Here is a 26,330-nt window from a genome sequence, read left to right as displayed (position 1 = left end):
TCTCTATGGGTCCCTATGGGTCTCTATGGGTCTCTATGGGTCTCTATGTGTCTCTATGGGTCCCTATGGGTCTCTATGGGTCCCTATGGGTCTCTATGTGTCCCTATGTGTCTCTATGGGTCCCTATGTGTCTCTATGGGTCCCTATGGGTCGCTATGGGGCCCCCTTCTCCTGCAGGTACCGCTGCAGCCGGGCGATGATCCCGCACACCCGCGCCTCGTCCTTCAGCTGCTCCACGTACTCTGGGGGGGGGACATATATGGGGCTCTATGGGGCGCTATGGGGCTCTATGGGGTCCCTATGGGTCTCTATGGGGGTCTTATGGGGGGGAATGGGGTCCTAAGGGGGTCCTATGGGGATGCTATGGGGGGTAATGGGTCTCTATGGGTCGCTATAGGGTGTCTATGGGTCACTATGGGGTCTCTATGGGTGTCTATGGGGGTCCCTATGGGTCTCTATGGGGGTCTTATGGGGGGGAATGGGGTCCTAAGGGGGTCCTATGGGGATGCTATGGGGGGTAATGGGTCTCTATGGGTCGCTATAGGGTGTCTATGGGTCACTATGGGTCACTATGGGTCACTATGGGGTCTCTATGGGTCACTATGGGTCACTATAGGGTCTCTATGGGTCACTATGGGGTCTCTATGGGTCTCTATGAGGTCTCTATGGGGACCCTATGGGTCTCTATGGGTCCCTATGGGGTCTCTATGGGTCCCTATGTGGGTCCTATGGGGACCCTATGGGTCCCTATGGGGTCTCTATGGAGTCCCTATGGGTCCCTATGTGTCTCTATGGGTCCCTATGGGTCTCTATGGGTCCCTATGGGTCGCTATGGGGCCCCCTTCTCCTGCAGGTACCGCTGCAGCCGGGCGATGATCCCGCACACCCGCGCCTCGTCCTTCAGCTGCTCCACGTACTCTGGGGGGGGGACATATATGGGGCTCTATGGGGCTCTATGGGTCGCTATGGGGTCTCTATGGGTCACTATGGGGTCCCTATGGGTCTCTATGGGGGTCTTATGGGGGAGAAAGGGGTCCTAAGGGGGTCCTATGGGGATGCTATGGGGGGTAATGGGTCTCTATGGGTCGCTATGGGTCGCTATAGGGTGTCTATGGGGTCGCTATGGGTCGCTATGGGGTCACTATGGGTCACTATGGGGTATCTATGGGTCTCTATGGGGTCGCTATGGGTCACTATGGGTCTCTATGGGTCACTATGGGTGCCTATAGGGTGTCTATGGGTCACTATGGGTCGCTATGGGGTCTCTATGGGGTCTCTATGGGTCACTATGGGGTCTCTATGGGTCACTATGGGTCACTATAGGGTCTCTATGGGTCACTATGGGGTCTCTATGGGTCTCTATGAGGTCTCTATGGGGACCCTATGGGTCTCTATGGGTCCCTATGGGGTCTCTATGGGTCCCTATGTGGGTCCTATGGGGACCCTATGGGTCCCTATGGGGTCTCTATGGAGTCCCTATGTGTCTCTATGGGGTCTCTATGGGTCCCTATGTGTCTCTATGGGTCCCTATGTGTCCCTATGTGTCCCTATGTGTCTCTATGGGTCCCTATGTGGGTCCTATGTGGTCTCTATGGGTCCCTATGGGGTCTCTATGGAGTCCCTATGTGTCTCTATGGGGTCACTATGGGTCTCTATGGAGTCCCTATGTGTCTCTATGGGTCCCTATGGGTCTCTATGGGTCCCTATGGGTCGCTATGGGGCCCCCTTCTCCTGCAGGTACCGCTGCAGCCGGGCGATGATCCCGCACACCCGCGCCTCGTCCTTCAGCTGCTCCACGTACTCTGGGGGGGGGACATATATGGGGCTCTATGGGGTCTCTATGGGTGTCTATGGGGTCTCTATGGGTCACTATGGGGTCTCTATGGGTCACTATGGGGTCCCTATGCGGTCCCTATGGGTCTCTATGAGGGTCTTATGGGGGAGAAAGGGGTCCTAAGGGGGTCCTATGGGGATGCTATGGGGGGTAATGGGTCTCTATGGGTCGCTATAGGGTGTCTATGGGTCGCTATAGGGTGTCTATGGGTCACTATGGGGTCTCTATGGGTCTCTATGGGGGTCTTATGGGGGAGAAAGGGGTCCTAAGGGGGTCCTATGGGGATGCTATGGGGGGTAATGGGTCTCTATGGGTCGCTATAGGGTGTCTATGGGGTCACTATGGGTCACTATAGGGTGTCTATGGGTCTCTATGGGGTCGCTATGGGTCACTATGGGGTCTCTATGGGTCTCTATGGGGTCACTATGTGTCACTATGGGTCCCTATGGGGTCTCTATGGAGTCCCTATGTGTCTCTATGGGGTCCCTATGGGTCTCTATGGGTCCCTATGTGTCTCTATGGGTCCCTATGTGTCTCTATGGGTCCCTATGTGTCTCTATGGGTCCCTATGTGTCTCTATGTGTCTCTATGGCTCTCTATGTGTCTCTATGGGTCCCTATGGGTCCCTATGTGTCTCTATGGGTCCCTATGTGTCTCTATGGGTCCCTATGTGTCTCTATGGGTCCCTATGTGTCTCTATGTGTCTCTATGGCTCTCTATGTGTCTCTATGGGTCCCTATGGGTCCCTATGTGTCTCTATGGGTCCCTATGGGTCGCTATGGGGCCCCCTTCTCCTGCAGGTACCGCTGCAGCCGGGCGATGATCCCGCACACCCGCGCCTCGTCCTTCAGCTGCTCCACGTACTCTGGGGGGGGACATATATGGGGCTCTATGGGGCTCTATGGGGCTCTATGGGGCTCTATGGGGCTCTATGGGGCGCTATGGGGCTCTATGGGTCTCTATGGGGCGCTATGGGGTCTCTATGGGGGTCTTATGGGGGGGAATAGGGTCCTAAGGGGGTCCTATGGGGATGCTATGGGGGGTAATGGGTCTCTATGGGTCGCTATGGGGTCTCTATGGGTGTCTATGGGGTCGCTATGGGTCACTATGGGGTCTCTATGGGTCCCTATGGGGTCTCTATGGGTCCCTATGTGGGTCCTATGTGGTCTCTATGGGTCCCTATGGGTCTCTATGGGTCCCTATGTGGGTCCTATGTGGTCTCTATGGGTCCCCATGGGGTCTCTATGGAGTCCCTATGTGTCTCTATGGGGTCCCTATGGGTCTCTATGGAGTCCCTATGTGTCTCTATGGGTCTCTATGGGTCCCTATGTGTCTCTATGTGTCCCTATGGGTCTCTATGGGTCCCTATGGGTCTCTATGGGTCCCTATGGGTCGCTATGGGGCCCCCTTCTCCTGCAGGTACCGCTGCAGCCGGGCGATGATCCCGCACACCCGCGCCTCGTCCTTCAGCTGCTCCACGTACTCTGGGGGGGGACATATATGGGGCTCTATGGGGCTCTATGGGGCTCTATGGGTCACTATGGGGTCTCTATGGGGTCTCAATGGGGGTCTTATGGGGGGGAATGGGGTCCTAAGGGGGTCCTATGGGGATGCTATGGGGGGTAATGGGTCTCTATGGGTCGCTATGGGTCACTATGGGTCTCTATGGGTGTCTATGTGGTCGCTATGGGTCACTATGGGGTCCCTATGGGTCACTGTGGGGTCTCTATGGGTCACTATGGGGTCTCTATGGGTCCCTATGGGGTCTCTATGGGTCCCTATGGGTCGCTATGGGTCTCTATGGGGCGCTATGGGTGCCTATAGGGTGTCTATGGGTCACTATGGGTCGCTACGGGGTCGCTATGGGTGTCTATGGGGTCACCATGGGTCCCTATGGGTTGCTATGGGTCACTATGGGGTCTCTATGGGTGTCTATGGGGTTGCTATGGGTCACTATGGGTCTCTATGGGTCACTATGGGTGCCTATAGGGTGTCTATGGGTCACTATGGGGTCTCTATGGGTCGCTACGGGGTCTCTATGGGTCACTATGGGTCACTACGGGTCGCTATGGGGTCTCTATGGGTGTCAATGGGGTCACTATGGGGTCACTATGGGGTCTCTATGGGTCGCTATGGGTCCCTACATGGGTCCTATGGGGTGATATGGGGTCCCTATGGGTCACTATGGGGTCCCTATGGGTCCCTACATCGGTCCTATGGGGTGATATGGGGTGCCTATGGGGTCTCTATGGGTCCCTATGTGGGTCCTATGGGGACCATATGGGTCTCTATGGGTCACTATGGGGTCCCTATGGGTCCCTAAATGGGTCCTATGGGGTGATATGGGGTCCCTATGGGTCACTATGGGGTCCCTATGGGTCCCTACATCGGTCCTATGGGGTGATATGGGGTCCCTATGGGGTCTCTATTGGTCCCTATGTGGGTCCTATGGGGACCCTATGGGTCTCTATGGGGTCTCTATGGGTCCCTATAGGTCTCTATGGGTCACTATGGGGTCCCTATGGGTCTCAATGGGGGTCTTATGGGGGAGAATGGGGTCCTAAGGGGGTCCTATGGGGATGCTATGGGGGGTAATGGGTCCCTATGGCTCGCTATGGGGTCTCTATGGGGTCTCTATTTGGGTCCTATGGGGTGCTATGGGGTCTCTATGGGTCGCTATGGGTCTCCATGGGTTGCTGTGGGGTCCCTATGGGTTACTATGGGTCCCAAGGGGTTGCTATGGGTCCCTATAGGGTGTCTATGGGTCACTATGGGGTCTCTATGGGTCGCTATGGGTCACTATGGGTCCCTACATGGGTCCTATGGGGGTCCTATGGGTCCCTATGGGTCCCTATGTGGGTCCTATGGGGACCCTATGGGTCTCTATGGGTCCTACGTGGTCTCCGTGGGTCTCCATGGGTCACTATGGGTCTCTATGGGTCTCTGGGTCTCTATGGGTCTCTATGGGTCGCTATGGGGTCTCTATGTGTCTCTATGGGTCTCTATGGGTCGCTATGGGTCGCTATGGGTCGCTATGGGGTCCCTATGGGTCTCTATGGGTCTCTATGGGTCCCTATGGGGTCTCTATGGGTCTCTATGGGTCCCTATGTGTCTCTATGGGTCTCTATGGGTCCCTATGGGGTCTCTATGGGTCTCTATGTGTCTCTATGGGTCTCTATGGGGTCTCTATGGGTCTCTATGGGTCTCTATGGGTCTCTATGGGTCTCTATGGGGTCTCTATGGGTCTCTATGGGTCTCTATGGGTCTCTATGGGTCGCTATGGGGTCTCTATGGGTCTCTATGGGTCTCTATGGGTCTCTATGGGTCTCTATGGGTCCCTATGGGGTCTCTATGGGTCTCTATGTGTCTCTATGGGTCCCTATGGGGTCTCTATGGGTCTCTATGGGTCTCTATGGGTCGCTATGGGTCTCTATGTGTCTCTATGGGTCTCTATGGGTCTCTATGGGTCTCTATGGGGTCTCTATGGGTCTCTATGGGTCTCTATGGGTCTCTATGGGTCGCTATGGGGTCTCTATGGGTCTCTATGGGGTCTCTATGGGTCTCTATGGGGTCCCTATGTGTCTCTATGGGTCTCTATGGGTCCCTATGGGGTCTCTATGGGTCTCTATGGGTCTCTATGGGGTCTCTATGGGTCTCTATGGGTCTCTATGGGGTCTCTATGTGTCTCTATGGGTCCCTATGGGTCTCTATGGGTCTCTATGGGTCTCTATGGGTCTCTATGGGTCGCTATGGGGTTACCTTGCGAGTGTGGGTCCGTGTTCTGCATGATCTTGGTGAACTCCTCGTCCATTCGCTCCACCAGGGTCAGGATGCAGCCGCGGACGCGGTAGGGCTGGAAAGGGGGGCGGGACCCATAAGTGTGGGTCAGGACCCACAAGTATGGGGCTGGACCCATAAGTGTGGGGCAGCACCCATAAGTGTGGGGCAGGACCCATAAGTGTGAGGCAGAACCCACAAGTGTGGGGCAGCACCCATAAGTGTGGGGCAGGACCCATAAGTGTGGGGCAGGACCCACAAGTGTGGGGCTGGACCCATAAGTGTGGGGCAGCACCCATAAGTGTGGGGCAGGACCCATAAGTGTGAGGCAGAACCCACAAGTGTGGGGCAGCACCCATAAGTGTGGGGCAGGACCCATAAGTGTGGGGCAGGACCCACAAGTGTGGGGCTGGACCCATAAGTGTGGGGCAGCACCCATAAGTGTGGGGCAGGACCCATAAGTGTGGGGCAGGAGCCACAAGTGTGGGGCAGGACCCATAAGTGTGGGGCAGGACCCACAAGTGTGGGGCTGGACCCATAAGTGTGGGGCAGGAGCCACAAGTATGGGGCAGCACCCATAAGTGTGGGGCAGGACCCATAAGTGTGGGGCAGGAGCCACAAGTGTGGGGCTGGACCCATAAGTGTGGGGCAGGAGCCACAAGTGTGGGGCTGGACCCATAAGTGTGGGGCAGGAGCCACAAGTGTGGGGCAGGACCCATAAGTGAGGGGCAGGACCCATAAGTGTGGGGCAGCACCCATAAGTGAGGGGCTGGACCCAGAAGTGTGGGGCAGGACCCGTAAGTGTGGGGCAGGACCCATAAGTGAGGTGCAGGAGCCACAAGTGTGGGGCAGGAGCCATAAGTGTGGGGCAGGACCCATGAGGTGCAGGAGCCATAAGTGTGGGGCAGGAGCCATAAGTGTGGGGCAGCACCCATAAGTGAGGGGCTGGACCCATAAGTGTGGGGCAGGACCCACAAGTATGGGGCAGGAGCCATAAGTGTGGGGCAGCACCCATAAGTGAGGGGCTGGACCCACAAGTGTGGGGCAGGACCCATAAGTGTGGGGCAGGACCCATAAGTGAGGGGCTGGACCCACAAGTGAGGTGCAGGAGCCATAAGTGTGGGGCAGGACCCACAAGTATGGGGCTGGACCCATAAGTGTGGGGCAGGAGCCGTAAGTGTGGGTCAGCACCCATAAGTGAGGTGCTGGACCCACAAGTGTGGGGCAGGACCCGTAAGTGAGGGGCTGGACCCATAAGTGTGGGGCAGGAGCCATAAATGTGGGGCTGGAACCATAAGTGAGGGGCTGGACCAATAAGTGTGGGGCTGGACCCATAGATGTGGTCCCAGACCCATAGATATGGACCCCAAACCCATCACTGCACCCTCCAGCCCCATAGAGCCCCATAGACTCCAACAGGCCTGCCACGGAAACCCCATAGACACCCTATAGTGCCCCATAGACACCCCACAGACCCCCCATCGCACCCCATAACCCCCCCATAGCCCCTCATAGACACCCCATAGAAACCCATGCACCCCATAACCGCCCCATAGCCACCCCATAGCCGCCCCATAGACCCCCATAGAGACCCACAGCGCCCCATAGCCGCTCCATAGCTGCCCCACACCTGCCCCATAGCTGCCCCACAGCCGCCCCATAGCTGCCTCACACCCACCCAATAACCACCCCATAGCTGCCCCATATACACCCCATAGCTGCCCCACACCTGTCCCATAACTGCCCCATAAGCACCCCATAGCCGCCCCACAGCTGCCCCACAGCTGCCCCATATACACCCCATATACACCCCATAGCTGCCCCACTGCTACCCCACACCCACCCCACAGCACCCCATAGCTGCCCCACACCTGCCCCACAGCGCCCCATAGGTGCCCCATATACACCCCATAGGTGCCCCATATACACCCCATAGCTGCCTCATAGCTGCCCCAAATACACCCCATAGCTGCCCCACACCCGGCCCATAGCGTCCCATAGCTGCCCCATATACACCCCGTAGCTGCCCCATATACACCCCATAGCTGCCCCATATACAACCCATAAGTGCCCCACACCCGCCCCATATACACCCAATAGGTGCCCCATAGCCGCCCCACACCCACCCCATAACCACCCCATAGCTGCCCCATATACACCCCATAGTGCTCCATATACACCCCATAGTTGCCCCATAGACACCCCATAGTGCCCCATATACACCCCATAGTGCCCCATATACACCCCATAGCTGCCGCATAACCACCCCATAGCTGCCCCATATACACCCCATAGTGCCCCATAACCACCCCATAGCTGCCCCACAGCTGCCCCATATACACCCCATAGCTGCCCCACACCCGCCCCATATACACCCCATATCCCCCGCACACCCGCCCCATAGTGCCCCATAGCCGCCCCACACCCGCCCCATAGCTGTCCCACAGCCGCCCCATAGCGCCCCATAGCTGCCCCACAGCCGCCCCATAACCACCCTATAACCACCCCACACCCGCCCCATAACCACCCCATAGCTACCCCATAACCACCCCATAGTACCCCATATACACCCCATAGCTGCCCCATATACACCCCATAGCTGCCCCACAGCTGCCCCATAAGTGCCCCATAGCGCCCCATAGCCGCCCCACACCCGCCCCATAGCTGTCCCACAGCCGCCCCATAGCGCCCCATAGCTGCCCCACAGCCGCCCCATAACCACCCCATACCTGCCCCATAACCACCCCACACTCGCCCCATATACACCCCATAGCACCCCATATACACCCCATAGCTGCCCCACACCCGGCCCATAGCTATCCCATAGCTGCCCCATAACCACCCCATAACCACCCCACACCCGCCCCATAACCACCCCATAGCTGCCCCATAACCACCCCATAGCTACCCCATAACCACCCCATAGCGCCCCATAGCGCCCCACAGCTGCCCCATAGCTGCCCCACAGCCGCCCCATAACCACCCCATACCTGCCCCATAACCACCCCACACCCGCCCCATAACCACCCCATAGCTACCCCATAACCACCCCATAGTGCCCCATATACACCCCATAGCTGCCCCACAGCTGCCCCATAAGTGCCCCATAGCGCCCCATAGCCGCCCCACACCCGCCCCATAGCTGTCCCACAGCTGCCCCATAGCACCCCATAACCACCCCATATCACCCCATAACCACCCCATAACCACCCCATAATCACCCCATAGCCACCCCATAGCCGCCCCATAACCGCCCCATAGCTGCCCCATAGCCACCCCATAGCCGCCCCATAACCGCCCCATAGCTGCCCCATAGCCACCCCATAGCCGCCCCATAGCCACCCCATAGCTGCCCCATAGCCACCCCATAGCCGCCCCATAACCGCCCCATAACCGCCCCATAGCTGCCCCATAACCACCCCATAGCACCCCATAACCACCCCATAACCACCCCATATACACCCCATAGCTGCCCCATAGCCACCCCATATACACCCCATAGCTGCCCCATAGCCACCCCATAGCCGCCCCATAGCCACCCCATAACCACCCCATAACCACCCCATAACCACCCCATAGCCGCCCCATAGCCGCCCCATAGCGCCCCATAGCGCCCCATAGCTGCCCCATAGCTGCCCCATATCACCCCATAGCCGCCCCATAGCCGCCCCCCGGCACCTGCTCGGGGTTGCTGAGGTTCTCGGACTCCTCCAGGATGTTCTCCCCGATGAAGATCTCGGGGTGCAGGAAGAGCTCGTCCAGGAGCTCCTCGATGCAGCGCAGGCACCGCTGCCACAGCTCGGGCTGGGACCCATAGAGAGACATTGGGACCCATAGAGAGACATTGGGACCCATAGAGAGACATTGGGACCCATAGAGACACATTGGGACCCATAGAGACACATTGGGACCCATAGAGAGACATTGGGACCCATAGAGACACATTGGGACCCATAGAGACACATTGGGACCCATAGAGACACATTGGGACCCATAGAGACACATTGGGACCCATAGGGAACCATTGGGACCCATAGAGAGACATTGGGACCCATAGAGACACATTGGGACCCATAGAGACACATTGGGACCCATAGAGAGACATTGGGACCCATAGAGACACATTGGGACCCATAGAGACACATTGGGACCCATAGAGACACATTGGGACCCATAGAGACACATTGGGACCCATAGAGACACATTGGGACCCATAGGGAACCATTGGGACCCATAGAGAGACATTGGGACCCATAGAGACACATTGGGACCCATAGAGACACATTGGGACCCATAGAGAGACATTGGGACCCATAGAGACACATTGGGACCCATAGAGACACATTGGGACCCATAGAGACCCATTGGGACCCATAGAGACCCATAGGGAGACATTGGGACCCATAGAGAGACATTGGGACCCATAGAGAGACATTGGGACCCATAGAGACACATTGGGACCCATAGAGAGACATTGGGACCCATAGAGACACATTGGGACCCATAGAGAGACATTGGGACCCATAGAGAGACATTGGGACCCATAGAGAGACATTGGGACCCATAGAGACACATTGGGACCCATAGAGACACATTGGGACCCATAGAGAGACATTGGGACCCATAGAGAGACATAGGGACCCATAGAGACCCATTGGGACCCATAGAGACCCATTGGGACCCATAGAGAGACATTGGGACCCATAGAGACACATTGGGACCCATAGAGAGACATTGGGACCCATAGAGACCCATAGGGACCCATAGAGACACATTGGGACCCATACAGACACATTGGGACCCATACAGACACATTGGGACCCATACAGACACATTGGGACCCATAGAGGGACATTGGGACCCATAGAGAGACATTGGGACCCATAGAGACCCATTGGGACCCATAGAGACACATTGGGACCCATAGAGACACATTGGGACCCATAGAGAGACATTGGGACCCATAGAGACACATTGGGACCCATAGAGAGACATAGGGACCCATAGAGACACATTGGGACCCATAGAGAGACATTGGGACCCATAGAGACACATTGGGACCCATAGAGACCCATTGGGACCCATAGAGACACATTGGGACACATAGAGGGACATTGGGACCCATAGAGACACATTGGGACCCATAGAGACACATTGGGACCCATAGAGACACATTGGGACCCATAGAGAGACATTGGGACCCATAGAGAGACATTGGGACCCATAGAGAGACATTGGGACCCATAGAGACACATTGGGACCCATAGAGAGACATTGGGACCCATAGAGAGACATTGGGACCCATAGAGAGACATTGGGACCCATAGAGAGACATTGGGACCCATAGAGACACATTGGGACCCATAGAGACCCATTGGGACCCATAGAGACACATTGGGACACATAGAGACACATTGGGACCCATAGAGAGACATTGGGACCCATAGAGACACATTGGGACCCATAGAGAGACATTGGGACCCATAGAGACACATTGGGACCCATAGAGAGACATTGGGACCCATAGAGAGACATTGGGACCCATAGAGACCCATTGGGACCCATAGAGACACATTGGGACCCATAGGGAGACATTGGGACCCATAGAGAGACATTGGGACACATAGAGAGACATTGGGACCCATAGAGACACATTGGGACCCATAGAGACCCATAGAGACCCATAGAGAGACATTGGGACCCATAGAGAGACATTGGGACCCATAGAGACACATTGGGACCCATAGAGACACATTGGGACCCATAGAGAGACATTGGGACCCATAGAGACACATTGGGACCCATAGAGAGACATTGGGACCCATAGAGACACATTGGGACCCATAGAGACACATTGGGACCCATAGAGAGACAATGGGACCCATAGAGGGACATTGGGACCCATAGAGACACATTGGGACCCATAGAGGGACATTGGGACCCATAGGGACCCATACACACCCCATAGCACCCCATAGACACCCCATAGACACCCATAGACACCCCACAGACACCCCATAGACACCCCATAGACACCCCATAGCCCCCCATAGAGCCCCATAGACACCCCATAGCCCCCCATAGACACCCCATAGACCCCCATAGACACCTCACAGACACCCCATAGACCCCCATAGACACCCCATAGCACCCCATAGACCCCCATAGACACCCCATAGCACCCCATAGACACCCCACAGACACCCCATAGACACCCCATAGACACCCCATAGCCCCCCATAGAGCCCCATAGACACCCCATAGCCCCCCATAGACACCCCATAGACCCCCATAGACACCTCACAGACACCCCATAGACCCCCATAGACACCCCATAGCCCCCCATAGACACCCCATAGACACCCCATATCCCCCCCATAGACACCCCATATCCCCCCATAGACACCCATAGACACCCCATATCCGCCCCATAGCTGCCCCATAGCAGCCCCATAGGCACCTTCATGTACGTGGCCAGGTTGGGGGTGTAGTCGTAGAGGGAGGCGATGATAGCGCCCCATAGACCCCCAAAGACACCCCATAGACCCCCATAGACACCCCATAGACACCCCATATCCCCCCATATACACCCCATAGCACCCCATAGCACCCCATAACCACCCCATAACCACCCCATAACCACCCCATAGCTGCCCCATAGCTGCCCCATAGCCGCCCCATAGGCACCTTCATGTACGTGGCCAGGTTGGGGGTGTAGTCGTAGAGGGAGGCGATGATAGCGCCCCATAGACCCCCAAAGACACCCCATAGACCCCCATAGACACCCCATAGACACCCCATATCCCCCCATATACACCCCATAGCACCCCATAGCACCCCATAACCACCCCATAACCACCCCATAACCACCCCATAGCTGCCCCATAGCTGCCCCATAGCCGCCCCATAGGCACCTTCATGTACGTGGCCAGGTTGGGGGTGTAGTCGTAGAGGGAGGCGATGATAGCGCCCCATAGCCCCCCATAGACACCCCATAGACCCCCATAGACACCCCATAGTGCCCCATATCCCCCCATATACACCCCATAGCACCCCATAGACACCCCAGACACCCCATAGACCCACATAGACACCCCATAGACACCCATAGACACCCCATAGAGCCCCATAGACACCCCATAGAGCCCCATAGACACCCCATAGACCCCCATATACACCCCATAGACACCCCATAGACCCCCATAGACACCCATAGACACCCCATAGACACCCATAGACACCCCATATCCGCCCCATAGACACCCCATATGCGCCCCATAACCGCCGCATATCCGCCCCATAACCACCCCATATCCGCCCCATAGCTGCCCCATAGCCGCCCCATAACCACCCCATATCCGCCCCATAGCTGCCCCATAGCCGCCCCATAGGCACCTTCATGTACGTGGCCAGGTTGGGGGTGTAGTCGTAGAGGGAGGCGATGATAGCGCCCCACAGCACCCCATAGACACCCCATAGACCCCCATAGACACCCCATAGAGCCCCATAGACCCCCATAGACACCCCATAGACACCCCATAGCACCCCATAGACACCCCATAGACCCCCATAGACACCCCATAGTGCCCCATATCCCCCCATATACACCCCATAGCACCCCATAGACACCCCACAGACACCCCATAGACCCACATAGACACCCCATAGACACCCATAGACACCCCATAGAGCCCCATAGACACCCCATAGAGCCCCATAGAGCCCCATAGACCCCCATAGACACCCCATAGACACCCCATAGACACCCCATAGCACCCCATAGACCCCCATAGACACCCCATAGCCCCCCATAGACACCCACAGACACCCCATAGACCCCCATAGACACCCCATAGCCCCCCATAGACACCCCATATGTGCCCCATAGACACCCCATAGACACCCCATAGACACCCCATAGACACCCCATAGACACCCATAGACACCCATAGCACCCCATAGACACCCATAGACACCCCATAGACACCCCATAGCGCCCCATAGACCCCCATAGACACCCCATAGACACCCATAGACACCCCATATCCCCCCATATACACCCCATAGCACCCCATAGACACCCATAGACACCCCATATACACCCCATAGACACCCCATAGACACCCATAGACACCCCATATCCGCCCCATAGCTGCCCCATAACCACCCCATAGCTGCCCCATAGCCGCCCCATAGGCACCTTCATGTACGTGGCCAGGTTGGGGGTGTAGTCGTAGAGGGAGGCGATGATAGCGCCCCATAGACCCCCATAGACCCCCATAGAGCCCCATAGACACCCCATAGACACCCCATATCCCCCCATATACACCCCATAGCCCCCCATATACACCCCATAGACACCCCATAGACACCCCATAGACACCCATAGACACCCCATAGACACCCCATAGACACCCCATAGACACCCCATAGACACCCATAGACACCCCATAGCCGCCCCATAGCTGCCCCATAGCTGCCCCATAGCCGCCCCATAGGCACCTTCATGTACGTGGCCAGGTTGGGGGTGTAGTCGTAGAGGGAGGCGATGATAGCGCCCCATAGACCCCCATAGACACCCCATAGAGCCCCATAGACACCCCATAGGCCCCCATAGACACCCCATAGACACCCCATAGACACCCATAGACACCCCATAGCCACCCCATAACCACCCCATAACCACCCCATATCCGCCCCATAGCTGCCCCATAGCCGCCCCATAGGCACCTTCATGTACGTGGCCAGGTTGGGGGTGTAGTCGTAGAGGGAGGCGATGATAGCGCCCCATAGACCCCCATAGACACCCCATAGACACCCATAGACACCCCATAGACACCCCATAGACACCCCATAGCACCCCATAGACACCCCATAGACACCCATAGACACCCCATAGACACCCCATAGACACCCCATCTCCGCCCCATAACCACCCCATATCCGCCCCATAGCCGCCCCATAGCTGCCCCATAGCCACCCCATAGCCGCCCCATAGCTGCCCCATAGCTGCCCCATAGCCACCCCATAGGCACCTTCATGTACGTGGCCAGGTTGGGGGTGTAGTCGTAGAGGGAGGCGATGATAGCGCCCCATAGACACCCCATAGCCCCCCATAGACACCCCATAGACACCCCATAGACACCCCATAGACACCCCATAGACACCCCATATCCCCCCATAGACACCCCATAGACACCCCATAACCACCCCATAACCACCCCATATCCGCCCCATAGCTGCCCCATAGCCGCCCCATAGGCACCTTCATGTACGTGGCCAGGTTGGGGGTGTAGTCGTAGAGGGAGGCGATGATAGCGCCCCATAGACCCCCATAGACACCCCATAGAGCCCCATAGACACCCCATAGACCCCCATATACACCCCATAGACACCCCATAGACCCCCATAGACACCCCATAGACACCCCATAGACACCCATAGACACCCCATAGCACCCCATAGACACCCATAGACACCCCATATCCGCCCCATAACCGCCCCATATCCGCCCCATATCCGCCCCATAGCTGCCCCATAGCCGCCCCATAGGCACCTTCATGTACGTGGCCAGGTTGGGGGTGTAGTCGTAGAGGGAGGCGATGATGCTGAACTTGATCTTGATCTCTAGGGCAGCCCCCAACCCGTTCTCATTGGCCACGGCCACCAGGAGCTGCAGGAGCTCGATCTGGGCCGCACTAAGGGGGCAGCCCCACGGCGGGCGTCAGCGAGGCCCCATAGGGACCCATAGGGACCCATAGGGACCCATAGAGACCCCATAGAGACCCATAGGGACCCGTAGGGACACATAGAGACCCATAGAGACCCATAGAGACCCATAGGGACACATAGGGACACATAGAGACCCATAGGGACCAATAGGGACCCATATCCGCCCCACATCCACCCCATATCCACCCCATATCTCCCCCATAGCCACCCCATATCCCCCTCATATCTGCCGCATACGCACCCCATATCCCCCCCATACCCACCCCATAAGCCCCCATACCCGCCCCATAGCCGCCCCATATCCCCCCCATACCCACCCCATAAGTCCCCATACCCGCCCCATAGCCGCCCCATATCCCCCCAATATACACCCCATATCCGCCCATATCGCCCCCCTATAGCCGCCCCACATCCACCCCATATCCCCCCACACCCACCCCATATCCCCCCATATCCCCTCATCCCCCCCCCATACCTGCCCCATATCTGCCCCCATCTGCCCTATACCCCCCCCATCCCCTCCATACCCGCCCCATATCCCCCCTATCCCCCCATCCCCGCCCCATATCCACCCCATACCCCCCCCATCCCCACCCATATCCCCCCCATATCCACCCCCCTACCTGTCCCATACCCCCCCATACCCGCCCCATAGCTGCCCCATATCCGCCCCATACCTCCTTATATGCACCCCATCCCCCCCATCCCCGCCCCATATCCACCCCATACCCCCCCCATATCCCCCCCATCCCTGTCCCATATCCCCCTCACCCCCCCATACCTGTCCCATACCCCCCCATACCCACCCCATATCTGCCCCCATCTGCCCCATACCCCCCCATCCCCTCCATACCCGTCCCATATCCCCCCTATCCCCCCATAGCTGCCCCATATCCGCCCCATATCCACCCCATACCCCCCCTTATCCCCCCCATATCCACCCCCCTACCTGTCCCATACCCCCCCATACCCGCCCCATATCCACCCCATATCCCCCTCCTACACCCCCCATACCCTCCCCATATCCCCCCCCACACCCCCGCCCCATATCCCCCCCATCCCCCCCCCATCCCCGCCCCATAGCTGCCCCATATCCGCCCCATATCCCCCTCCTACACCCCCCATACCCGCCCCATATCCCCCCCATCCCCCCCCATATCCCCGCCCCACAGCTGCCCCATATCCCCCCCATCCCCCCCCCATCCCCGCCCCATAGCTGCCCCATATCCACCCCATATCCCCCTCCTACACCCCCCATACCCTCCCCATATCCCCCCCCACACCCCCCCATCCCCGCCCCATAGCTGCCCCATATCCCCCCCATCCCCCCCCCCATCCCCGCCCCATAGCTGCCCCATATCCGCCCCATATCCCCCTCCTACACCCCCCATACCCGCCCCATATCCCCCCCATCCCCCCCCATATCCCCGCCCCATAGCTGCCCCATATCCACCCCATATCCCCCTCCTACACCCCCCATACCCTCCCCATATCCCCCCCCACACCCCCCCCATATCCCCGCCCCATACCCACCCCATATCCCCCCATCCCCCCCCCCCATCCCCGCCCCATAGCTGCCCCATATCCGCCCCATATCCCCCTCCTACACCCCCCATACCCTCCCCATATCCCCCCCATATCCCCCCCATATCCCCGCCCCATATCCCCCCCATCCCCCCCCCCATATCCCCGCCCCACAGCTGCCCCATAGCCGCCCCCCAGCTCCTCACCGGTCGGTTCCCTTCTTGCCCCGCGCCTGCAGGATCTCATTGAGCTTCTTGAGCACCACGGCCGGGGTGATCTCCGTGCCCTTGGCGAACATCTTGGGCTTCTCCTGCGCCCCACACGTGGGGGGCGGACCCACAAGTTATGGGGCTGGACCCATAAGTTATGGGGCCAGACCCATAAGTGACCCCATGGACCCACAAGTGAGGGGGCCAGACCCATAAGTAACCCCATGGACCCAGAAGTGACCCCCATGGACCCATAAGTGAAGGAGCCAGACCCATAAGTGACCCCCACGGACCCACAAGTGAGGGGGCCAGACCCGTAAGTGACCCCCATGGACCCACAAGTGAGGGGGCCAGACCCATAAGTAACCCCATGGACCCATAAGCTACCCCCACAGACCCACAAGTGAGCCCCACGGACCCATAAGTGAAGGAGCCAGACCCAGAAGTGACCCCCACAGACCCACAAGTGATGGGGCCAGACCCATAAGTGACCCCAAGGACCCATAAGTGACCCCCATGGACCCATAAGTGAAGGAGCCAGACCCATAAGTGACCCCCACGGACCCACAAGTTATGGGGCTGGACCCACAAGTTATGAGGCCAGACCCATAAGTGACACCCATGGACCCACAAGTTATGGGGCTAGACCCATAAGTTATGGGGCTAGACCCATAAGTGACCCCAAGGACCCATAAGTGACCCCCATGGACCCAGAAGTGAAGGAGCCAGACCCATAAGTGACCCCCACGGACCCACAAGTGAGCCCCACGGACCCACAAGTGAGGGGGCCAGACCCATAAGTGACCCCCATGGACCCACAAGTGAGCCCCATGGACCCACAAGTTATGGGGCTGGACCCATAAGTGACACCCATGGACCCACAAGTTATGGGGCCAGACCCAGAAGTGACCCCCACGGACCCACAAGTGAGGGGGCCAGACCCATAAGTGACCCCATGGACCCAGAAGTGACCCCCATGGACCCAGAAGTGAGCCCCACGGACCCACAAGTGACCCCCATGGACCCACAAGTTATGGGGCCAGACCCATAAGTAACCCCATGGACCCAGAAGTGACCCCCATGGACCCAGAAGTGAAGGAGCCAGACCCATAAGTGACCCCCATGGACCCAGAAGTGAGCCCCACAGACCCACAAGTGAGGGGGGCCAGACCCATAAGTGACCCCATGGACCCATAAGTGACCCCCATGGACCCAGAAGTGAAGGAGCCAGACCCATAAGTGACCCCCACGGACCCACAAGTGAGGGGGCCAGACCCATAAGTAACCCCATGGACCCATAAGTGACCCCCATGGACCCATAAGTGAAGGAGCCAGACCCATAAGTGACCCTCACGGACCCATAAGTGACCCCCATGGACCCAGAAGTGAAGGAGCCAGACCCATAAGTGACCCCCACGGACCCACAAGTTATGGGGCCAGACCCAGAAGTGACCCCACGGACCCACAAGTGAGGGGGCCAGACCCATAAGTGACCCCATGGACCCAGAAGTGACCCCCATGGACCCAGAAGTGAGCCCCACGGACCCACAAGTGACCCCCATGGACCCACAAGTTATGGGGCCAGACCCATAAGTAACCCCATGGACCCATAAGTGACCCCCACGGACCCACAAGTTATGGGGCTGGACCCATAAGTGACACCCATGGACCCACAAGTGAGGGGGCCAGACCCATAAGTGACCCCATGGACCCATAAGTGACCCCCATGGACCCAGAAGTGAAGGAGCCAGACCCATAAGTGACCCCCACGGACCCACAAGTTATGGGGCCAGACCCATAAGTAACCCCATGGACCCATAAGTGACCCCCATGGACCCATAAGTGAAGGAGCCAGACCCATAAGTGACCCTCACGGACCCATAAGTGACCCCCATGGACCCAGAAGTGAAGGAGCCAGACCCATAAGTGACCCCCACGGACCCACAAGTTATGGGGCCAGACCCATAAGTGACCCCCATGGACCCACAAGTGAGCCCCACAGACCCACAAGTGAGGGGGCCAGACCCGTAAGTGACCCCAAGGACCCATAAGTAACCCCCATGGACCCACAAGTGAGCCCCACGGACCTACAAGTTATGGGGCTGGACCCACAAGTTATGAGGCCAGACCCATAAGTAACCCCATGGACCCAGAAGTGACCCCCATGGACCCAGAAGTGAAGGAGCCAGACCCATAAGTGACCCCCATGGACCCACAAGTGAGCCCCACGGACCCACAAGTTATGGGGCTAGACCCATAAGTGACCCCCATGGACCCACAAGTGAGCCCCATGGACCCACAAGTTATGGGGCTGGACCCATAAGTGACACCCATGGACCCACAAGTGAGGGGGCCAGACCCATAAGTGACCCCATGGACCCATAAGTGACCCCCATGGACCCAGAAGTGAAGGAGCCAGACCCATAAGTGACCCCCACGGACCCACAAGTTATGGGGCCAGACCCATAAGTAACCCCATGGACCCATAAGTGACCCCCATGGACCCATAAGTGAAGGAGCCAGACCCATAAGTGACCCTCACGGACCCATAAGTGACCCCCATGGACCCATAAGTGAAGGAGCCAGACCCATAAGTGACCCCCACGGACCCACAAGTGAGCCCCACGGACCCACAAGTGAGGGGGCCAGACCCATAAGTAACCCCATGGACCCATAAGTGAAGGAGCCAGACCCATAAGTGACCCCCATGGACCCACAAGTTATGGGGCCAGACCCATAAGTGACCCCCATGGACCCACAAATGAGGGGGCCAGACCCATAAGTGACCCCATGGACCCATAAGTAATCCCCATGGACCCATAAGTGAGCCCCACGGACCCACAAGTGACCCCCATGGACCCACAAGTTATGGGGCCAGACCCATAAGTGACCCCCATGGACCCACAAGTGAGCCCCACAGACCCACAAGTGAGGGGGCCAGACCCGTAAGTGACCCCAAGGACCCATAAGTAACCCCCATGGACCCACAAGTGAGCCCCACGGACCTACAAGTTATGGGGCTGGACCCACAAGTTATGGGGCTAGACCCATAAGTGACCCCATGGACCCACAAGTGACCCCATAGACCCATAAGTGAAGGAGCCAGACCCATAAGTGACCCCCACGGACCCACAAGTTATGGGGCTGGACCCATAAGTGACCCCCATGGACCCACAAGTGAGGGGGCCAGACCCGTAAGTGACCCCCATGGACCCACAAGTGAGGGGGCCAGACCCATAAGTAACCCCATGGACCCATAAGCTACCCCCACAGACCCACAAGTGAGCCCCACGGACCCATAAGTGAAGGAGCCAGATCCAGAAGTGACCCCCACAGACCCACAAGTTATGGGGCCAGACCCGCAAGTAACCCCATGGACCCATAAGTGACACCCATGGACCCGTAAGTGAAAGAGCCAGACCCATAAGTGACCCCATGGACCCATAAGCAACCCCCATGGACCCACAAGTGAGCCCCACGGACCTACAAGTTATGGGGCCGGACCCACAAGTGACCCCTACAGACCCATAAGTGACCCCCACAGACCCACAAGTGAGGGGGCCAGACCCATAAGTGACCCCCATAGACCCACAAGTGAGCCCCCCTCCCACTTCCCCTTAGCCCCCCCCCACTCCCCCTTTAGCCCCTCCCACAGCCCCTAAGCCACACCCCCTTTCCCCATTAGACCACGCCCACCCCTCTTAGCCCCTCCCCTTTCTCCCCATTTAGCCCCTCCCACTCCCTCTTAGCCCCTCCCACTCCCCCCCTTAGCCCCTCCCCTATCTCCCCATTGGCCTCTCCCACTCCCCCCGTAGCCCCGCCCCCTTTCCCCATTGGCCCCTCCCACTCCCCCCTTAGCCCCTCCCCTCTCACCCTTTGACTCCTCCCACTCCCCCAGTAGCCCCTCCCACAACCCCCTTAGCCCCTCCCCTCTTTCCCCATTGGCCCCTCCCCTTTCCCCCCTTAGCCCCTCCCACCTCTCACCTTGACCAATGGGGCTCCTCCTTTCACCCGCTCCCACTCTACCTTAGCCCCTCCCCTTTCTCCCCATTGGCCCCTCCCCTTTCTCCCCATTGGCCCCTCCCCTCTCACACTTTGACTCCTCCCACTCCCCCATTAGCCCCTCCCACAACCCCATTAGCCCCGCCCCCTTTCTGCATTGGCCCCTCCCACTCCCTTTAGCCCCGCCCCCTTTCTCCATTTGCCCCTCCCACTCCCCCCCCTTAGCCCCTCCCATCTCACCTTTTGACTCCTCCCACCCCCCTTAGCCCCTCCCCTCTCCCCCCCCCTTAGCCCCTCCCACTCCCCCCTTAGCCCCTCCCCTCTCTCTCCATTGGCCCCTCCCTCCCCATTACCCCTCTTAGCCCCTCCCCTCTTTCCCCATTAACCCCTCCCACTCCCCCTTAGCCCCTCCCACAACCCCCTTAGCCCCTCCCCTCTTTCCCCATTGGCCCCTCCCCTTTGCCCCCCTTGGCCCCTCCCACCTCTCACCTTGACCAATAGGGCTCCTCCTTTACCCCCCTCCCACTCCCCCTTAGCCCCTCCCACAACCCCCTTAGCCCCTCCCCTCTTTCCCCATTGGCCCCTCCCCTTTGCCCCCCTTGGCCCCTCCCACCTCTCTCCTTGACCAATGGGGCTCCCCCCCCTTTCCCCATTGGCCCCTCCCCTTTCCCCCCTTAGCCCCTCCCACCTCTCACCTTGACCAATGGGGCTCCCCCCCCTTTCCCCATTGGCCCCTCCCCTTTCCCCCCTTAGCCCCTCCCACCTCTCACCTTGACCAATGGGGCTCCTCCTTTCACCCGCTCCCACTCCCCCCCTCAGGCTCCTCCTCCTCCTCCTCTCTCCGGCTCCTTGGTGCCCCCCTCTTGCGTCGGGGCCGCTCCCCACGGCGCCGCTCCCCGGCCCCACCGCGGCGCTCCTCGTCCCTATGGGACCCATAGAGACACATAGGGACCCATAGAGACCCATAGAGACCCCATAGGAACACATAGAGAGACATTGGGACCCATAGAGACCCATAGAGACACATTGGGACCCATAGAGACCCCATAGGAACACATAGAGACACATTGGGACCCATAGAGACCCCATAGGAACACATAGAGACCCATAGAGACACATAGAGACCCCATAGGAACACATAGAGACCCATAGGGACCCATAGAGACCCATAGGGAACCATAGGGACCCCATAGAGACCCATCCCCCTCCCCCCCTCCCTCACATCCCCCTCCCCCTCCCCTCCCCCCCCATTTACTTCCCTCCCCCCTCCCCTCCCCCACCCCCCTTCCCCCTCCCTTCACCCCCATCCCCCCCTCCCCCTCCCTCCCCCTCATCCCCTCCCCCCCATTTCCTCCCCTATCCCCTGCCCCGCTCCCCCCCGTCCCTTCACCCCATACCCCTCCCCCATCCCCTCCCCCATCTCCCACTCCCCCTTCCCCCTCCCTTTACCCCCAATTCCCCTCCCCCCTCCCCCCTTCACCCCATCCCCTCCCCCCATCCCCTTTATTTCCTCCCCCATCCCCTCCCCCCTCCCTTCACCCCCATTCCCCTCCCCCCCTCTCCATCCCCCTCCCCCCATCCCCCCTCCCCCCATTTCCTCACCTCCCCCCTCCCCTCCCCCCATCCCCCACTCCCCCTTCCCCCTCCCTTCACCCCCATTCCCCTCCCCCCCTCCCCACCCCCCCTTCCCCTCCCTCCCCATCCCCCGTCCCCAACCCCCATCCCCTCCCCTCCTCCTCCCTTCACCCCCATTCCCCTCCCCCATCCCCCACTCCCCCTTCACCCATTCCCCTCCCCCCCTCCCATCCCCCCATCCCCTCCCCCCCATCCCCCACTCCCCCATCCCCCTCCCATCACCCCATTCCCCTCCCCCCTCTCCCTCCCCCCGTCCCCCACTCCTCCTCCCATCCCCCCCTCCCCCTTCCCATCACCCCCATTCCCCTCCCCCCCTCCCTCCTTCACCCCATCCCCTCCCCTCATCCTCCCTTCCCCCCCATTCCCCTCCCCCATCCCCTCCCCCCATCCCCCACTCCCCCATCCCCCTCCCTTCACCCCCATTCCCCTCCCCCCCTCTCCATCCCCCTCCCCCCATCCCCCCCTCCCCCATTTCCTCCCCCGTCCCCCATCCCCCTCCCCCCTCCCCCCATCCCCCACTCCTGCTCCCCATCCCCCACTCCCCCCCCTCCCATCACCCCCCTCCCCCTTCCCATCACCCCCTCCCCCTTCCCCCTCCCTTCACCCCCATTCCCCTCCCCCATTCCCCTCCCCCATCCCCCCCCCCCCCCTCCCCCCCTCACCTCTTCAGGAACCTGGACGCCAGTTGCAGGCTCGGGCCCTTCCCCTCCCCCCCTCCTCCTCCTCCTCCCGAGCCCGAGCCCGAGCCCGAGGAGCCCCAACCCCCACCCGAGGCCGAGGACGACGACGGCGACGCCGAGCCCTGAATGGGGGGAGGGGAGGGGAGGGACTTAGGGGGCAGCCCCATAGCGGGGGGGCAGAGAGGGACCCAGAGATCGGACCCACAGCGGGACCCAGAGATCGGACCCACAGCGGGACCCAGAGATCGGACCCACAGCGGGACCCAGAGATCGGACCCATAGCAGGACCCATAGCTCAGACCCATAGCTCAGACCCAGAGATCAGACCCATAGAAACACAGCCAGAGAGGGACCCATAGATCAGACCCAGAGATCAGACCCACAGCGGGACCCAGAGATCGGACCCATAGCGGGACCCATAGCTCAGACCCAGAGATCAGACCCATAGATCAGACCCATAGATCGGACCCATAGATCAGACCCAGAGATCAGACCCATAGATCGGACCCATAGATCAGACCCAGAGATCAGACCCATAGATCGGACCCATAGATCAGACCCAGAGATCAGACCCATAGATCGGACCCATAGATCGGACCCATAGATCGGACCCATAGATCAGACCCATAGATCGGACCCATAGATCAGACCCATAGATCGGACCTAGAGATCAGACCCATAGATCGGACCCAGAGATCAGACCCAGAGATCGGACCCATAGATCGGACCCATAGATCGGACCCATAGATCAGACCCATAGATCAGACCCATAGATCAGACCCATAGATCGGACCTAGAGATCAGACCCATAGATCGGACCCAGAGATCAGACCCAGAGATCAGACCCACAGAAACACAGTCAGAGAGGGACCCAGAGATCAGACCCAGAGCGGGACCCACAGAAACACAGCCAGAGAGGGACCCATAGATCAGACCCAGAGATCAGACCCATAGATCAGACCCATAGCGGGACCCATAGAAACACAGCCAGAGAGGGACCCATAGTGGGACCCATAGATCAGACCCATAGATTCAGACCCATAGATCGGACCCATAGATTCAGACCCATAGATCGGACCCATAGAAACACAGCCAGAGAGGGACCCAGAGTGGGACCCATAGATCGGACCCATAGATCAGACCCATAGAAACACAGCCAGAGAGGGACCCATAGATCAGACCCATAGATCGGACCCATAGATCAGACCCATAGCGGGACCCATAGAAACACAGCCAGAGAGGGACCCAGAGTGGGACCCATAGATCGGACCCATAGATTCAGACCCATAGATCGGACCCATAGCATCCCCCCATAGAGCAGCCACATAGCAGAATCCTCACAGACCCGCCCCATATCCTCACCCCACAGATCCCAGCCCACAGACCTGCCCCATAGCCCCACCCCATAGCTCCTGCCCCACAGATCCCTGCCCCATAGATCCCTGCCCCACAGACCCCACCCCATAGCCCCCACCCCACAGACCCATGCCCCACCCCATAGATCCTGCCCCATAGCCCCCACCCCATAGCTCCCACCCCATAGCTCCCATCCCATAGCCCCCGCCCCACAGCCCCCGCCCCATAGCTCCCACCCCATAGCCCCCACCCCATAGCCCCCTGCCCCATAGCTCCCTGCCCCATAGCTCCCACCCCATAGCTCCCACCCCATAGCCCCCGCCCCATAGCCCCCGCCCCATAGCCCCCGCCCCATAGCCCCCGCCCCATAGCTCCCACCCCATAGCCCCCACCCCATAGCCCCCACCCCATAGCCCCCGCCCCATAGCCCCCGCCCCATAGCCCCCGCCCCATAGCTCCCACCCCATAGCTCCCGCCCCATAGCCCCCACCCCATAGCTCCCGCCCCATAGCCCCCATCCCATAGCCCCTGCCCCATAGCCCCCACCCCATAGCTCCCCACCCCATAGCTCCCACCCCATAGCTCCCACCCCATAGCCCCCACCCCATAGCTCCCACCCCATAGCTCCCACCCCATAGCCCCCGCCCCATAGCCCCCGCCCCATAGCCCCCGCCCCATAGCTCCCGCCCCATAGCTCCCGCCCCATAGCTCCCACCCCACAGCCCCCACCCCATAGCTCCCACCCCATAGCTCCCGCCCCATAGCTCCCACCCCACAGCCCCCACCCCATAGCTCCCACCCCATAGCTCCCCACCCCACAGCCCCCACCCCATAGCTCCCACCCCACAGCCCCCACCCCATAGCTCCCACCCCATAGCTCCCACCCCATAGCCCCCACCCCCATAGCTCCTGCCCCATAGCCCCGCCCCCTCTTGCCTTCAGGAAGCGGCTCCTCCCCTCCTCCCGCTTCTTGAGGAAGGCCCCGGCCTCGTCCTCATCGCCCGAGGAGGAGGAGGAGGGGAGGAAGAGCCTGGGGGGGGAGGGAGGGCTCAGCCCCATGAGACCCATAGGGACCCATAGAGACCCATAGGGACCCATAGAGACCCATAGGGACCCATAGAGACACATAGGGACCCATAGGGACCCATAGGGACCCATAGGGACCCATAGAGACCCATAGGGACCCATAGAGACCCATAGGGACCCATAGAGACACATAGGGACCCATAGGGACCCATAGGGACCCATAGAGACCCATAGGGACCCATAGAGACCCATAGAGACCCATAGAGACCCATAGAGACCCAAAGGGACCCATAGAGACCCCATAGAGGAACTCATAGAAGTACATGTAGATTGACCCATAGATAAGTCACAGAGTGCCCCATAGATGTGACCTATAGAGTGCCCCATAGATGTGCCCCAGAGTGACCCATAGAGTGACCCAGTGCCCCATAGATGTACCCCATAGAGTGATCCATAGATGTGCCCCATAGAGTGACCCAGAGTGACCCATAGAGTGACCCATAGATGTGACCCAGAGTGACCCATAGAGTGACCCATAGAGTGACCCACAGATGT

General features: G+C 59.3%; 1 protein-coding gene across 1 annotated transcript; it reads right to left on the bottom strand.

The window, feature by feature from the left end:
• Nucleotides 1-3,229: 3,229 nt before the first annotated feature.
• Nucleotides 3,230-21,098, bottom strand: LOC133263835 (eukaryotic translation initiation factor 3 subunit C-like). Its single transcript, XM_061443703.1, has 6 exons — nucleotides 21,061-21,098; nucleotides 17,074-17,177; nucleotides 15,168-15,309; nucleotides 9,290-9,415; nucleotides 5,594-5,687; nucleotides 3,230-3,318 (listed from the first exon to the last, which is right to left on the bottom strand). Exons 2-6 carry the CDS (start codon nucleotides 17,163-17,165, stop codon nucleotides 3,230-3,232), a joined length of 543 nt encoding a protein of 180 aa, XP_061299687.1. The 5' UTR covers nucleotides 17,166-17,177; nucleotides 21,061-21,098.
• Nucleotides 21,099-26,330: the final 5,232 nt, after the last annotated feature.

The sequence above is a fragment of the Pezoporus flaviventris genome, unplaced genomic scaffold, assembly GCF_033815535.1.
Source record: "Pezoporus flaviventris isolate CSIRO_AGI_PZ_B2104156 unplaced genomic scaffold, CSIRO_AGI_Pfla_v1 ptg000473l, whole genome shotgun sequence".
NCBI classification, from domain to species: Eukaryota; Metazoa; Chordata; class Aves; order Psittaciformes; family Psittacidae; genus Pezoporus; species Pezoporus flaviventris.
This window is presented reverse-complemented; position numbering and strand designations above follow the sequence as displayed.